The sequence below is a fragment of the Takifugu flavidus genome, chromosome 19, assembly GCF_003711565.1.
Source record: "Takifugu flavidus isolate HTHZ2018 chromosome 19, ASM371156v2, whole genome shotgun sequence".
Classification (NCBI taxonomy): domain Eukaryota; kingdom Metazoa; phylum Chordata; class Actinopteri; order Tetraodontiformes; family Tetraodontidae; genus Takifugu; species Takifugu flavidus.
In genome coordinates, this window is record NC_079538.1 from 3,931,222 (window position 1) to 3,944,423 (window position 13,202).

Here is a 13,202-nt window from a genome sequence, read left to right on the forward strand (position 1 = left end):
TCTGTGTGGTTAGCAGGGAGCTAGTTAGCCGTCTGATCTTTCCTTTCTCTTTTTTAAAGTCGTACATGTACAATACTTTTAGACATTACGCGTCTTTGTAACCATTGTATAAATACGTACATTTAACCGTGTTCTTTGCTGTGATTCCGGTACCTCCGGCGATGCCGACAGTCCCGGCTGCACGGCCGCCACACCCGCAGTCACAGCGAACGACGCACTTTTTAGATATTGTTCCTATATAATGAGATTTACTTAGAAGCTTTAGTACTAGAAGATCCTAACAAAGATGTGATGGTTAATGAATTTAAAGCTGTCATGAATTTGAATCAAAGCAGGACGGGTTCAATTACAAGAAACATCTATATTTTTTTATTCAACACATTTCCTATTTTTTTATTTTCGTCCACCTGATTCCCTAAAGAAAGTTTCACTCCTCTGGCAGCACACACACACACACACACACACACAGTTTCCTACTACTGTTGCTCAGTCAGACACTGTCTCTCTTTGCGATAACACACACCTATAAAAAAAGAATGACAACAGAACACTATTGAAAATACAATATTTGTGCTCTAAAGCTCCCACATTAACACGAATTACGCCGCAACACACAGACCTCACGTGATGTTCCCTCTGAGTGTCCGCTACGTCCGGGAATTAGGGAAAAGATTGCAACACTTCCTAGTTGTCTAGTTTTTACAGGGTGGGATTAGAATAAGCAGAACTTTGCCCCCCCCGCGCTATGATTGGTTACACATCAGAGCTTAATAAGCTCTACTTTTATACACTGAATGACAAATTTCAAATCTTTAATGATTGTTTTTAACTCTAAATTCTGGCACTAGAATTTTAGCTGTATTTTTTTACAGACGTATCAAGTGTGACATGATGGCCATCAAACCGCTCCAACATCATGTATCTTCCTGCTTCCGCCCAGTAGGGGGCAGCAGGGGGCCAAATTGTGATCTGCTTGATCGACGAGCATGGCAGAAGCGTTGCTACGGTGACGCTCCTTTGTGTGTCGGACATCGAGTGAAACCTCTTTGCAGCATTGAAGAGCGACGTGATCGGGTTGAGCCGATCAGCGGTGTTGGTCCCAGAGTTCATCTGTCCTTAGGAAACCATAGCAACCCCAGAAATGCTTGTTTCTGCCACTCCAGCTCACAACTCTTAATCAAGCTTCCGTGTGTGTGTGTGTGTGTGTTGTGTGTGTGTGTGTGTGTGTGTGTGTGTGTGTGTGTGTGTGTGTGTGATGGTAGTGGAGTCTGTGGCGAGGTGCCAGTTCTTCAGCCCAGCACAGACCTCACATTCAGTCTGCATCAGCACTTCCTCGACCCATCCTTTCACCCCCCCCGACCCATCCTTTCAATCACCCCCCCCCCTCGACCCATCCTTTCAGCCCCCCCCCGACCCATCCTTTCACCCCCCCCCCGGCCCATCCTTTCCCCGACCCTTTCACCCCCCCCCTCGACCCATCCTTTCACCCCCCCCCCCTCGACCCATCCTTTCACCCCCCCCCCCTCGACCCATCCTTTTAGCCCCCCCCCCCCCCCCTCGATCCCATCCTTTCACCCCCCCCCCCTCGACCCATCCTTTCAATCCCCCCCCGACCCATCCTTTCACCCCCCCCGCCCATCCTTTCAGCCCCCCCCCTCGACCCATCCTTTCACTTCCCCCCCCCCCCTCGACCCATCCTTTCAGCCCCCCCCCTCGACCCATCCTTTCACCCCCCCGACCCATCCTTTCAGTCACCCCCCCCTCGACCCATCCTTTCGCCCCCCCCGACCCATCCTTTCACCCCCCCTCTACCCCATCCTTTCGCCCCCCCCGACCCATCCTTTCACCCCCCCCCCCCCCCCCCCCCCCCCCCCGACCCATCCTTTCAGCCCCCCCCCCCACCCATCCTTTCACCCCCTCGACCCATCCTTTCGCCCCCCCCCCGACCCATCCTTTCACCATTCCCCCCCCCCACCCCCCCCCCCCCCGACCCATCCTTCCAGCCCCCCCCCCGATGCTCGGACCGTCGAGGGCTTTCCTGTGTCCCGCGTCCACAGAGCTGCACCCCCCTAGGCAGCGTTGGACAGGGGGACGTGTAGGACAAGGTCAACATTCCACCCACCAACTCCTCCAGTCTGGTACGATGTGAGAACCACTTTGTGTTCAGCTCAAATGCTCTGTGGTTGTGTGTGTGTGTGTGTGTGTGTGTGTGGTTGTGTGCGTGTCTGTGTGTGGTTGTGTGTGTGTGTGTGGTGTGTGTGTGTGTGTGTCTGTGTGTGTGTGTGTGTCTGTGTGTGTGTGTGTGTGTTGTGTGTGTGTGTGTGTGTGTGTGTGCGTGTGGTTGTGTGTGTGTGTCTGTGTGTGGTTGTGTGTGTGTGTGTCTGTGTGCGTGCGTGTGTGTGTGTGTGTGTGTGTGTGTGTGCGGGCACAGAACCAAACAGGTCCCAGGAGCCGTCACCTCTGGCCTTTCTTAATTTCGAAGCAACTCTGGACTGAACTAATTCGACTCTTGTTTCTTCTCTTCTTTCCTTTGTGTCTTTATTTATTAGAAGAGTTTGAGGACTCATCAGTGGCCTTTGAGCACCTTTCTACATATATATATATTTTTATTGTTTCTGTCTGATGATCTGTTCCTTTTGACCACGTTTTCACACTGTGAGCAGCTTCTGAGTTCCCCTCGTTATCCAGCAGCACTCGTTAATTTGGTTCTGGGTGCCTCCGCTCGGACCCTTTCAGCCTCCTGGCACTATTGTTGCGGACTCATAGGAAAGGTTCTGTTCTTTTTTTTGCATTGAAAGATGAAATCATCTCAGCAGTTGACTCTGGAGGTGTTTCCAGTCTGCTCTGACCTCTGACCTCTGACCTCCAGCCGAGCAGCAAGTCTCTGCAACATGTCGTCTCGCTTCAAACCTTCTCCTCTACCTCCAGACTGAGACATTCCGTTTGCAGACACTTGTGGGCTCAGTCGGGAGCCGTTCAGTCATGAAGTGAAGTGGAACCAAAAATCCTATTGTTCTGACTTTTTAGATCCAGTTTCCATTCCAGTTTTGTAGATGAGTGACCCGATGGTCCAGGGTGGATTCATCGTTTTTAGCTGTTGTAGCCTCTGAAAACGGGGAGGATTTAGGATGAACGTCCCTGTTGCTGTTGGCAGGTCAGACCGTCACGGACGGAGGCGGCCGCCGTAGCGTAGCCTAGCCTAGCCTAGCGTAGCGTAGCCTAGCCTAGCCTAGCGTAGCCTAGCGTAGCGTAGCCGCTCTGGGGTCACCTCCTCGTCCTCGGTTTGGAGATGTTTCCTGTGGAGGGAACCGGTCTCCCAGTGTGAAAACAAGGGTCGGGCACCTCCTGCGCCACTGTTTGGTTCTTTTCAAGACACTCAGAGGAAACAGAAGCTGCACAAAGTGGAAGAATGTATATTATTTTATGCTATTTTTGGAAGGAATCTGCCTCTGGTTTGCTCGCCACTCTGACTCCACTCAGAGCGGCGAGCCCCCCCCCCCCCCCCCCCACTCTTCTGCATGGAATAGGCATTCCTATGGAAACGGTTCTGCTGCAGCCCCCTCCACACCTTCACCCCCACAGGAACACATAAACATGCCAAATACAAAGCGTACACGTGGTTTTGTGAGTTCTTTTCTGTCTAGAAATGCAACCGTGGAAACGAGTCCCTCCTCCCTCCCCACAGTCACCTGGTACAAGGTTTAAGTTCTTTTGTAACTTGGTTAACATAATGTATATAACAGAGAAATGTGAATATGTATTTGTTCAGAATCAACGAAAACGTAGTGCTCCAAGTTTGTGGTTTAAGAAAAAAATTGAGAAAAGGAAAAAAAAAAAAAAAAGAAAAACAACTTGCCTCCATGTTTTATTTTGATTTTGTACTTTTTTTATTTTTCTGCTGATGTACGTCTGTGTATGACTATCAATGCGTGTGTCAGTGATTAATACTGTATATCTGGTGTTCTCTAAGGTGGAAAAGTGGAAGATGTCCTAGTTTGGTTTCTTTTCTTCTCTGCTCTTCAGACCCTGCACAGTTCCTGTGGGTGTTTCACAACTATGCCAGAGAATGGTTGGTTTGGTTTCTTTGTTTTTAGCGACTGCTGAATGTGATTTTACTGAGAGAAGCGGTGTGGACTGGCTTTTGTACGGGTTAATTTAAAAAGAAAAGGCCATATTATTTAATTTTGTCTGTTGTTGAAAGTTTAAGCAGATCTGGGTGAGTGGAGCCTTGGTTTCCTGGAGGAGCATTGCCTGGTTGTGGCGCCTCAGCGGCTTTTGTAGAAACCTCGCTCACAATCTGACGGATGTAGCCTTTTATTTGCATTTGTCAGGAGTAAATGACCAAAGCTTCTCAACGTTTGATGGATCTCATATGCAAACCTCACCGTGTAATGTAGCGGCCCGTGTGTTCTCTCCTGCCCCCCCCCCCATCCCCAAAGCTAGCTCGGTACAGTGGCCCCGCCCCCTTTACCAATGAAGCATTTTTGTGCCTGAAGTGTCAATCACTCGTTTACAGGAAAGAAAGCAACCACCATTTGCAACCAGTAGCTATGCACCTTACTGAAGAGAGCATTTGATCGGGACCGCTAACGTCCACCCAAACCGCCCTCAGCGAATTTAGCCTGTCTGGTGACCTTTCTCAGCTTTTAATCTCATGTTTTGGGAGGACAAAACAAGGACTTTTTTTCCATTCAGTAAATCCTTTCTATACCAAACTTCAGGTGCCTCGTGTACATATGTTCTGCCGTGACGCGTGCTCAGCAATGACCCTGTTTCCGGGGTTTCTCTTTTGTTTTCCTTTTAAAGAAAAGCCTTTTTTCAACTTTCTAAAAACTTGTATTTTAAATGACTTTTTTACACACGTAGAATATTAATCAGATGATTCCAGGAATTTGCAAATACAATCTAATTTTGCACTTTATATGAGATTTGCTCAGAGTGAAAAGGCCATCAGAACCACATCCCATAATTTCCCCCGGGGAACCTTTGTGCGTGAAAACCAGCTCAGGTTCTCGCAGGAACCACCTGAGTGGGGCAGGAAAAGCCCACCTATGCCAGTCTTCTTCAGGTGACCCCGCCCCCTCCGCCGCTGCCCGGCCTGTCGGGACCTTTTTGGGCGGTCGCCGGCTCCGCCCGCAGCTCTGATGGCGTTCGTCCTCGGACCCGGGCGGAGCGGCGCCGCGCGCGTGCGCGAGGCTTCGTCTCTAGCAACAGTTGTGCCCTGACCTACAGGAACGCACGCGAACGTGTCTCGTCTCCTCCCAACGTCACGCTCCCTCGTGCGTAGCGAGTGTGTCGGCGTCCTGGTGAGCAGGCGGAACAAACCCGTTTGACAGATGAAAGGTCGTCCGTGAGTCGCTTTGATCCAGTTTCCGCACTTCCCGAGTCCAGGCAGTCGGGTGCCGGCGCACCGCTGAGACTCTCCACTCCCACGCATTCCTCGATGATGGTTTCAGAACCGACCTCTCGGTGGAGGAGGCCGCAGCTGTGGCGTGTTGGAAGTGGCGCCGCGTCGGGGCTCGACGGGGCGTCAGACTTTTGGTCGACTCACCACTTTGTCCTGTTTGTAGAGGCGGGAATGCTCTCTGGGACCAGAGAAAAATGACCAAGGTTCCACTTTTACCCTTGTATAAATTAATATAAATAAATATATATAAATATATATGATACAATTTACTCAATTTTGTCCAGTTTTGTATATTACACTCATGTAAAGTTTGTTTTTAAGAGGCATCGGAGCAGCTATTAAAAGACTATGAGTGACAATGTTGTTCTGGGAGAATTTTATGCATGTTCTATTTTCTCTTCTGTCTGAAAGAGCCCCCCCCCCCCCCCCCGGTTATTTGGAATGTAACAGACAATCAGTCTCAGTCCGGGTCCGAGGGCCCCGAAGGCTGAGAGACAAACACAACTCAAACTCTCTTTGCATCGACTGGACGTTTAACTTTGGAGGTTTGTTCATTCAGATGTTTGTGGCTGCTTAAGTTTACACACACACACACACACACACCACACACACACACACACACACACACACACACCTGTCCTACACTCAGAACACAACCACCTCGTGCATTTGATCCCTCTGCGTTTGTCTTTGTTCCGAGTTGAGGACGCCAACCTCGAGGAAATGATGCTTTGACTAACAAACCTGTAACATCTATGAATGTGGGAATGCGACACATTGCAATAAAAGCACCATTTGAAATGCAGCACGTTGCCGCTGCGTCTTTGATTTATTGCTGCGGCTGTTGATGTTCTCCGGTTTGCTCGTCCTTCCAGGTCCATCGGCCGTCGAGTTTTGTTTTTCAAGCAGTTGAAAGTAGTAAATCAGTTAACGAGAAGCTTAGTTGGGCATTTTAAAGCCACTTCTGGTTTGGATTGAGTCTTTTGACCCCCCCCCCCGCGAAGGGAAAGGGGCGTGGTTACTTTGTACTTGACATAGAATAAAATGGGCTTTTAAGCAGTTTGTGACCATTTAATTTAGGTTAAAAAAGCAAATGTGTGGAGTCAGAAATATTTACAAAAGTGCGTCACTCAGAAAAATGCTAGCAAACCAAGTGGAGGGGATCCAAACGCAGCAGAACCGCTGCAGGACGAGACGGTTCGGGACCTCAAAATGCCCCAGTATCAATGGTTCCATCCGCTCTGGACCCAGGAGCTGCGGAGGTCCGGGTCTACATCTGAGTCTGGCACATGATCTTGGTGCTGGTGTTCTCAGCGTTCTCCTGAGTCAGGGTGGGGTGCATGTGTTCGTGGCGCTCTACGATGGGGTAGGTGACGGCGGCCAGCACCAGGACCCCCAGCATGATGTAGAGTTTATACTCCAGGCACAGGAAGCTGCTGTAGGCGAAGGAGATGACGAAGCCCAGCGACTCCCACATCCGGTAGTTGGCGAACGCCGCTTCCTTGTCTCGTGGGAAGAGGATCCCATAAAGAGCTGCGGGACACATCACAGCAAAGTGAGTCCAGTCTTCGGACACAGACATCGTCCAGCGCGGCGTAAACAACGTTATACTGTCACGTTACGGGATCGGTTCACTTTTAGGTGTTTTTTACAGCTAAATATCAAAACATTCACTGTCTCGGTTCTTGTGTGCACCTGCAAAGGATGATGGGATATATTTGCTTGAAGGAACCATCACTTACACACTGAGGGCAATAATCAGGATGCAGTGGTCCTCACACCCTAGTTAGTGCCCTATATAGGGAGTAGGGCCCCTCCCTCCCTCCCTCCCCAACAGTTAATGTGCTATTTTGGACCGATGCTAGCGGTGACGGGGTCTGTTGTGCTCTTCTCACCGTTGGTCTGTGTTTGCCAGACGGCGTCAGCCATGCCCCAGAGAGCAGCCAGCAGAAAGAAGACATGGAGCTGTTTGGGATCAGGCTTCCAGAGCAGGAAGGTGATGATGCAGGAGAGGTTCGTCGCTGCAGCTGAACCATGCACAGATTGGAAGAATTAGCAGAATTAGAGCGGGACATGATGCTGTAGCACGTTCCTGAGAAGGAGGAGAGGGAAAGGTTTACCCAGACACATGAGGGCGGCTCTCCCCGTGTATCGAGCCAGTCTCCCGAAGAGGAACGAGGAGATGGAATTAGTTGCTCCGAAGCACATCATCACAAAGCCAATGTAATGGATCCCCAACGCGCACGTCACATAGTTCTGTGGAGGAGCAGAACAATTCCAGACTTCAGTCACCCGGAACATTTTGTCTAAAGCCAAATTTCCATCTACAACGGGGGTGTTGAACCCAAGTCCTCAAGGGCCGTAATCCAACCAGGTTTTCTAACCGACTCGACAGAATCTCACACCTTCGTCTTCCACTTGCTGAAGCGGGAGAACAGAAAACCTGAGGTGATTGGATCCCTCGAGGACCGGGTCTCGCCCCCCATCTAGAACATCGAAACCACGTCAGGGTGCCTGCCTTGGTGTACTCCCCCGACAGGAAGCTCTGCTCGAAGCCGCTGTACATGGTGAGGGGGATGACCAGCAGCAGCCTCCAGTCCTTCAGCAGTCGGAACGTGGCCAGGAAGGTCTTGCAGAAGGGCTCCCGTTTCTCTCTGAACCGGGAGGCTCGGTCCCGGTCGATGTCGTCCAGGAACACGGCCACGATGAGCATGGCCAGCACCCCGGCGCCTACACACACACACACACACTCACAGGTTACGTGTGAGGCGGTTCTCCTCCGACGCCGTCACGGTTGTGCCCGTACCGATGTAACAGCCGAGGAGCGTCTGCACGACTTCCTGTGCAGGCCTGGGGGTGGTGCCGTTGCTCTGGACGACCAGGCCACACTCGGTCACTCCGCAGGTCCTCAGTTGCTCCTCTGGGATTTCAGCTGTAAACACACAAACACGCTTGACATCTTGGCTCGTGCCTCCAGTTTATTGGTGCTCTTCTCACGATGAGGAGAAGCGAGCGAGTAACGGCGATGATGGCGACGTGAAGCTTCAGGTGCCAACGGAGTCGAGCAGAGCTAAGATAGGCCGGGATCATCGCCACAGTTCCAGTGGAACACACGTTTACCATTCCAGACGTACAGAAGCCGCCGCAGCAGTTGGACCTTGGACGTGGGTGTTTGGACCGGCGCCATCGCGCTGCTGTCGTGATTAGTGCCGTTCGGAACGGACTTTGAGTACTCTTTGTTTGGTGGCGATGACCCGCTCATTTACTGTAATCAGTTCTTTAGGATATCGGCTTCATCTGCTTCAGTGCAAAGCTGATCAGGCTTGTTACGTTACCACGGTAACACAACACCCCCCCTCCGCCCTTCCCAGCCCCGGTCCGCACCTATTTTGGTGTCCTGTCCGAAAATGAGCGACGACATGAGGTTTCCCCACACGCCCGACGACTGGAAGATGAAGAAGAAGATGCCGAAGTACTGGTTGATGACGTCGGGGGCGCGTTTTCCTTGGGCGGCGGCCTGAGTGTTGCCGGAGATGGTCAGGTACGTGCACTTGGCCGACCACAGGGGAGCGCCGCCCAACCCCAGGATCACCGAGGTGGGCATGAGAGTGTACCTGGGAGAGAAACGGTAACCGCTGTTACGCTGTTTGGACCTTTCCGATGGTTTTTGCTGGAGTTACCATCCAGGGTAGAGGTTTCCCAGCGAGTAGGAGACGTAGCAGCCCATCCCCGCCACCACCGTCCACTTACAGCCCAGGTTTTTGATCATGATGGGCGGCAGGAACATGGAGGAGATGATGATGGAGGCATAGATGATGCTCAGAGAGGCTACGCCCATCCCCTCCTCTGCATTCAGGCTGCTCTGCACCAGCGAAGGGGGGACAAACGGGTTTAATGGAGCTCTGGTTTCTGGGAAATCTCACATCCGATGCACATTATTAAGGAAAACAGATCATTACACGGATCAAACGTGCTGTCGGAGAGCCAGGGTCAGGCTGGGATTAAAAAAGGGCTGCTTCTCTTCTATTTTAGAAATGGAAATGCTTTAATCTGCTCAGGAGAACTCAAGTGTCTGCTGTGGTTCAGCTATTCGGAGATCATAGATTGAAAGATTAATAAATGCAGCTATGGGGAATATTAAAAAATCATCATTTGCTAATTTTCCTGACCTGTAAGTTCTGCAGGCCTCCAGCAGCCATGAACAGAAACAGGAAGCCGACTGACACCACCAGGACGTTCTTCAGGTTCCTGCTGAGCATGGTGGCCTCCGGGAAATCTTCAGGGTAAACTTCAAGAATCGGGAAAACAAAGTTCCAAAAAACTGAGTCGCTTGTCAGGAAGTCGCAGCAGCAGCCCGATAACTTTCTGCCTGTGACAGGACGTTAATTCACTACTAATCGCTTCAAGGAGAACAAAGTCCATCACACCCCCCCACAGGGCTCCAGCCCAGATTGCGACATCTCGTAAACGCTGCCCCCCTTTTTACAAGAGTGGGGTCAGAACTTCCACAGCAGCAGATTATTGATGAATAAGAGGTGGAATCTCCGTCCCCTCGGATGATTTTTCCCTGGGATGATCAAGACGGAGCTGGGTCCCGTCGGGAAACCTCAGCAATAACAATAATAATCTGAGCGTCCCAACCTGGAGTTGTAAAGGCACCTTTAATGGTGGTTCGGCCCTCCGATAACGTTGCTGGTTTATATCCATTATGTAATTTGTCCTCACGACTGAACACGTTTGTCTTAACGTGGTGTTTTTCTGTTTTGGGGTGTTTGACAATCAGAACAGACAAAAACTGTTGATGACAGGAGGTGGAGAACATAGTTGAAACGAGCTGACCACAGGCAGCAGAGATCACATTTGGATGTGGTTCGGGTCATTTTCATACAAGAATTTATTCCTGATCCATCAAAAGTCGAAACAGTCAAAACACAAGTCGTTCTAATCCAAAATAGGAACCTTGGGTACACAACAGTCATTTTATACAGACTACTGGTCATTAAACATGCAGGTGAAAGCTGCCTATGGAATCACTTTGTTATATAAGGATGGTTTATTATGTGTTACGCAGTGTTGTTGAAAGTCAAGTCTTGAAGCTGATCACATGGTGTGTTTTGCCTTTTAATCACTAGTAGAACATTTACTACACTTACATGGCTTTGGCTTTTTTGCGTTTCCATCCGTGCAAAGGATTATGGGTATTTTTGTGCCCCCCACCTGTGGATCTTCTTTACTGTGCCATTTGGCGCCCCCTGTCGGATCAATGCTGGTACCGCAGGTCTCAGCCGAAGTGCCTTATCATTCCTGTTTGTGGGAACAGTTCCCAGCTGTGCTGCTGCAACAACTGAGTAAACTAATGATCAACGCTTTAGTAACCGTACATCTAGTAATAGTTAATTAATAATAATGTCATAGCGGTGATGTGACATGTTGAGCGGAGACTGGAAAACCAAAGGTCGTGTGAACACGTGTAGAACAACTTTAGTCTAAAACTCTAAGGAGAAACATTTGCGCAGTGATGAGTTTAGCAGTGATGAATAAATGAGGATGAAAGGGTTAAGGTTAGGGTTAAGGTTAGGGTTAAGGTTAGGGTTAGGGATGAAAGTCGCGCAGGTCCATGAAAATACTTGGATAAGTTACATGAAATATCCAAAAATGTCGTCCAGAAGGAGAAAGTGAGCATCGCTAAACTGTCAAAATCTCCAGACTTCCATTTGAAAAGGTGGAAACACAGAAAGAAGAAAGAGAGAAGCACTCGGTGGGGCTGTCGTGGAGCTCGTGAATCCCGCACATCCCGTTATTTCCCCGCGTTTCCCCGCATCTCGGCGCGGCTGCAGCAGAACTCTGCTCGGACCTCAAACATGGACGTAACCGTCTCACCTTTGCTGAAGAGGTCAGAGTGGATTTTACTGTCGTAAAGAAACCACATTCCAGCGTGCAGGTCTTCATCCATGTCTCTGCCTTCCCTCTGCGTCTCCATCTCTCACACGCCCGCGTGCACTCCCTCCTCGTGCTATTTGCTAGATGAACCCCTCAGCTTAACGCCTATTGTCGCGATTTGGCATCACACCTCTTCCATTCCAAATGCAGCCAAAACGGTGTCTTTATTCCTCCAGTGCCGGTTGATGCATTAAGAGCACATACCTAGGAACCTTTTACATGCACTAGTTTCCCACGGCACACGTTCGGGGGAACACCACAGCCTGTTCCCGGTACTCATGCAACGCTCGCATCTTTAGATCGCAAACCTGAAAATATTTGACCTATTTGAGGTTAGTTGTGCGAAGAGAAAAATGTGCTGCCTTCTGGGGTACTTGTATGGCTAAAATAAGGAGGTAGAGTACCCACGAAAACTATTTTTGAAGGTTTGAAGAATTATTTGTCGCGAATTTCTTCCCACGTGGGAAGAAATAAAACATTTCATTCATTTCCGTGGCCACACAATGACGACGGGCCTTTCAAAATCAGGTTAGTTATTGACTCACTTCTCCCCAAATTTCAGGCTCTCCCTCAACTATAAATATGATGTGTTGATGAGCAAATGGTTCCATTCAAGGCAGATCGGCCCTGATGCAGAACTTCCCCACAAAGCCCAACAAATGGGGATACCAAATGGGTGTGCACAAGGTCTGGTGCCTTCGTTGACAGGGGAAGGTGATCCTGCCCCGGGCCAAACGGACCCTGGAGCCGGTGGGAACGTTGTGCTGAAACGTGCACGTTATCCATGAAAATGTCCAGATAAAGAAGGATGGAGGAGCATCTGAGGAGCAGCAGGCTAACGTGGACACACGAGTCGTCAGGGGCGATTGTTGCCAGCACGGTAGCCAGTGCCCAGCCTGTTTCCATCATATGATGGGATGGAAAACTGAAGGAACATGTCTGGAATGCCCGAGCATCACCAGCCTGAACAAGGTGCCTCTGCCTGTGTGACATTCCCAGCAGCAGGAGTTAAGGAGCAGGTTGTGTTTGATGCCAGTGGCTGTTACAGGAATAAAGAAGCTTCATTCCTGAGATGGGAACAGGTGGTTTTTACCCTTATTGCCTGCTAATTTGCATCATAGCTACATTTATATCCATTTGATGTCTTATACTCAAATAACACTCAATTTAGCATCGACTTAAAAGCAAAAACACACCAAATTATTATTTTCTTTTTTTAAATAATTGGAAATAGATTCAGGCATTAAGGGGTTAAACCAGGAGCTCCAGTTGGGCGGGTTCCCAAGGACATACCGAACGCTTATCTCATTTCCTTTGTATCTTTGTTTAGACTTTTTCAAGACATGTTTTCACACGGATAAAAAAGCCAGAATTAGCCAAAAGGCCCGTTTTCATCTGCAGTCACGATGTTAAAAACACTCAAATATATTTAAAGAGTAAAAACGTGGTGAGACACGTGACCCGGCACCGATGCAGCGCACGACACACAAAACCCACAACACAAGATACACACGCACAGATACACACTCAAACACTCGCTGCACCATCGGGAACGTCGGTGCTGGCCGACATCGTGGTGTTTTGGTGACGGTCTCGGACCTCCGTTTCATCCAATTTGCATTAGTTTGGGTTTTTTGGGAACTACCTCATAGTTTTTCAATAGAATTCCAGGTTCTTATTTCTCAATGAGATAACTTCAAAGAGTTGCTTTCATCTGTATCACGTCATTCTTTTTAGCCTTTAGTTTAATTATTCATGCAAATTGTAGAATAAGTTGGATTTTGTTGGCAAATTTAGAAAATTCCTGATCTAGATTTTTGCCTGTGAGTCATTCATCCCAGTTTTCTTCGTGGAT

General features: G+C 49.4%; 1 protein-coding gene and 1 long non-coding RNA gene across 3 annotated transcripts; one reads left to right on the forward strand and one right to left on the reverse strand.

Annotated features, from left to right (window-relative positions):
• Positions 1 to 6,457: 6,457 nt before the first annotated feature.
• Positions 6,458 to 11,426, reverse strand: unc93a (unc-93 homolog A). 2 transcript variants are annotated; one of them, XM_057017305.1, is made up of 9 exons: positions 11,288 to 11,426; positions 9,577 to 9,695; positions 9,088 to 9,269; positions 8,792 to 9,021; positions 8,214 to 8,339; positions 7,926 to 8,137; positions 7,528 to 7,663; positions 7,303 to 7,434; positions 6,458 to 6,940 (listed from the first exon to the last, which is right to left on the reverse strand). In XM_057017305.1, the coding sequence occupies exons 1-9, from the start codon at positions 11,385 to 11,387 to the stop codon at positions 6,678 to 6,680; spliced, it is 1,500 nt and encodes a 499-aa protein (XP_056873285.1). In that variant the 5' UTR covers positions 11,388 to 11,426; the 3' UTR covers positions 6,458 to 6,677. The 2 variants fall into 2 exon arrangements, with proteins under 2 accessions (XP_056873285.1, XP_056873286.1); XM_057017306.1 differs by lacking the exon at positions 11,288 to 11,426 and having other exon boundaries at positions 9,088 to 9,264.
• Positions 11,427 to 11,569: 143 nt separating this feature from the next.
• On the forward strand, positions 11,570 to 12,426 carry LOC130516363 (uncharacterized). Its single transcript, XR_008947465.1, has 2 exons — positions 11,570 to 11,679; positions 11,910 to 12,426. It is a non-coding gene; the product is annotated as an uncharacterized LOC130516363 (long non-coding RNA).
• The last annotated feature ends 776 nt before the right edge of the window (positions 12,427 to 13,202 follow it).

Excerpts from the sequence above, each read along its gene's own strand:
- unc93a (XM_057017305.1), bottom strand. The coding sequence starts at position 11,387 with ATGGAGACGCAGAGGGAAGGCAGAGACATGGATGAAGACCTGCACGCT. Across the intron at positions 9,696-11,287 it reads CTCTGACCTCTTCAGCAAAG|TTTACCCTGAAGATTTCCCG; the intron begins GTGAGACGGTTA and ends CGATTCTTGAAG. Across the intron at positions 8,340-8,791 it reads CGGACAGGACACCAAAATAG|CTGAAATCCCAGAGGAGCAA; the intron begins GTGCGGACCGGG and ends GTGTGTTTACAG.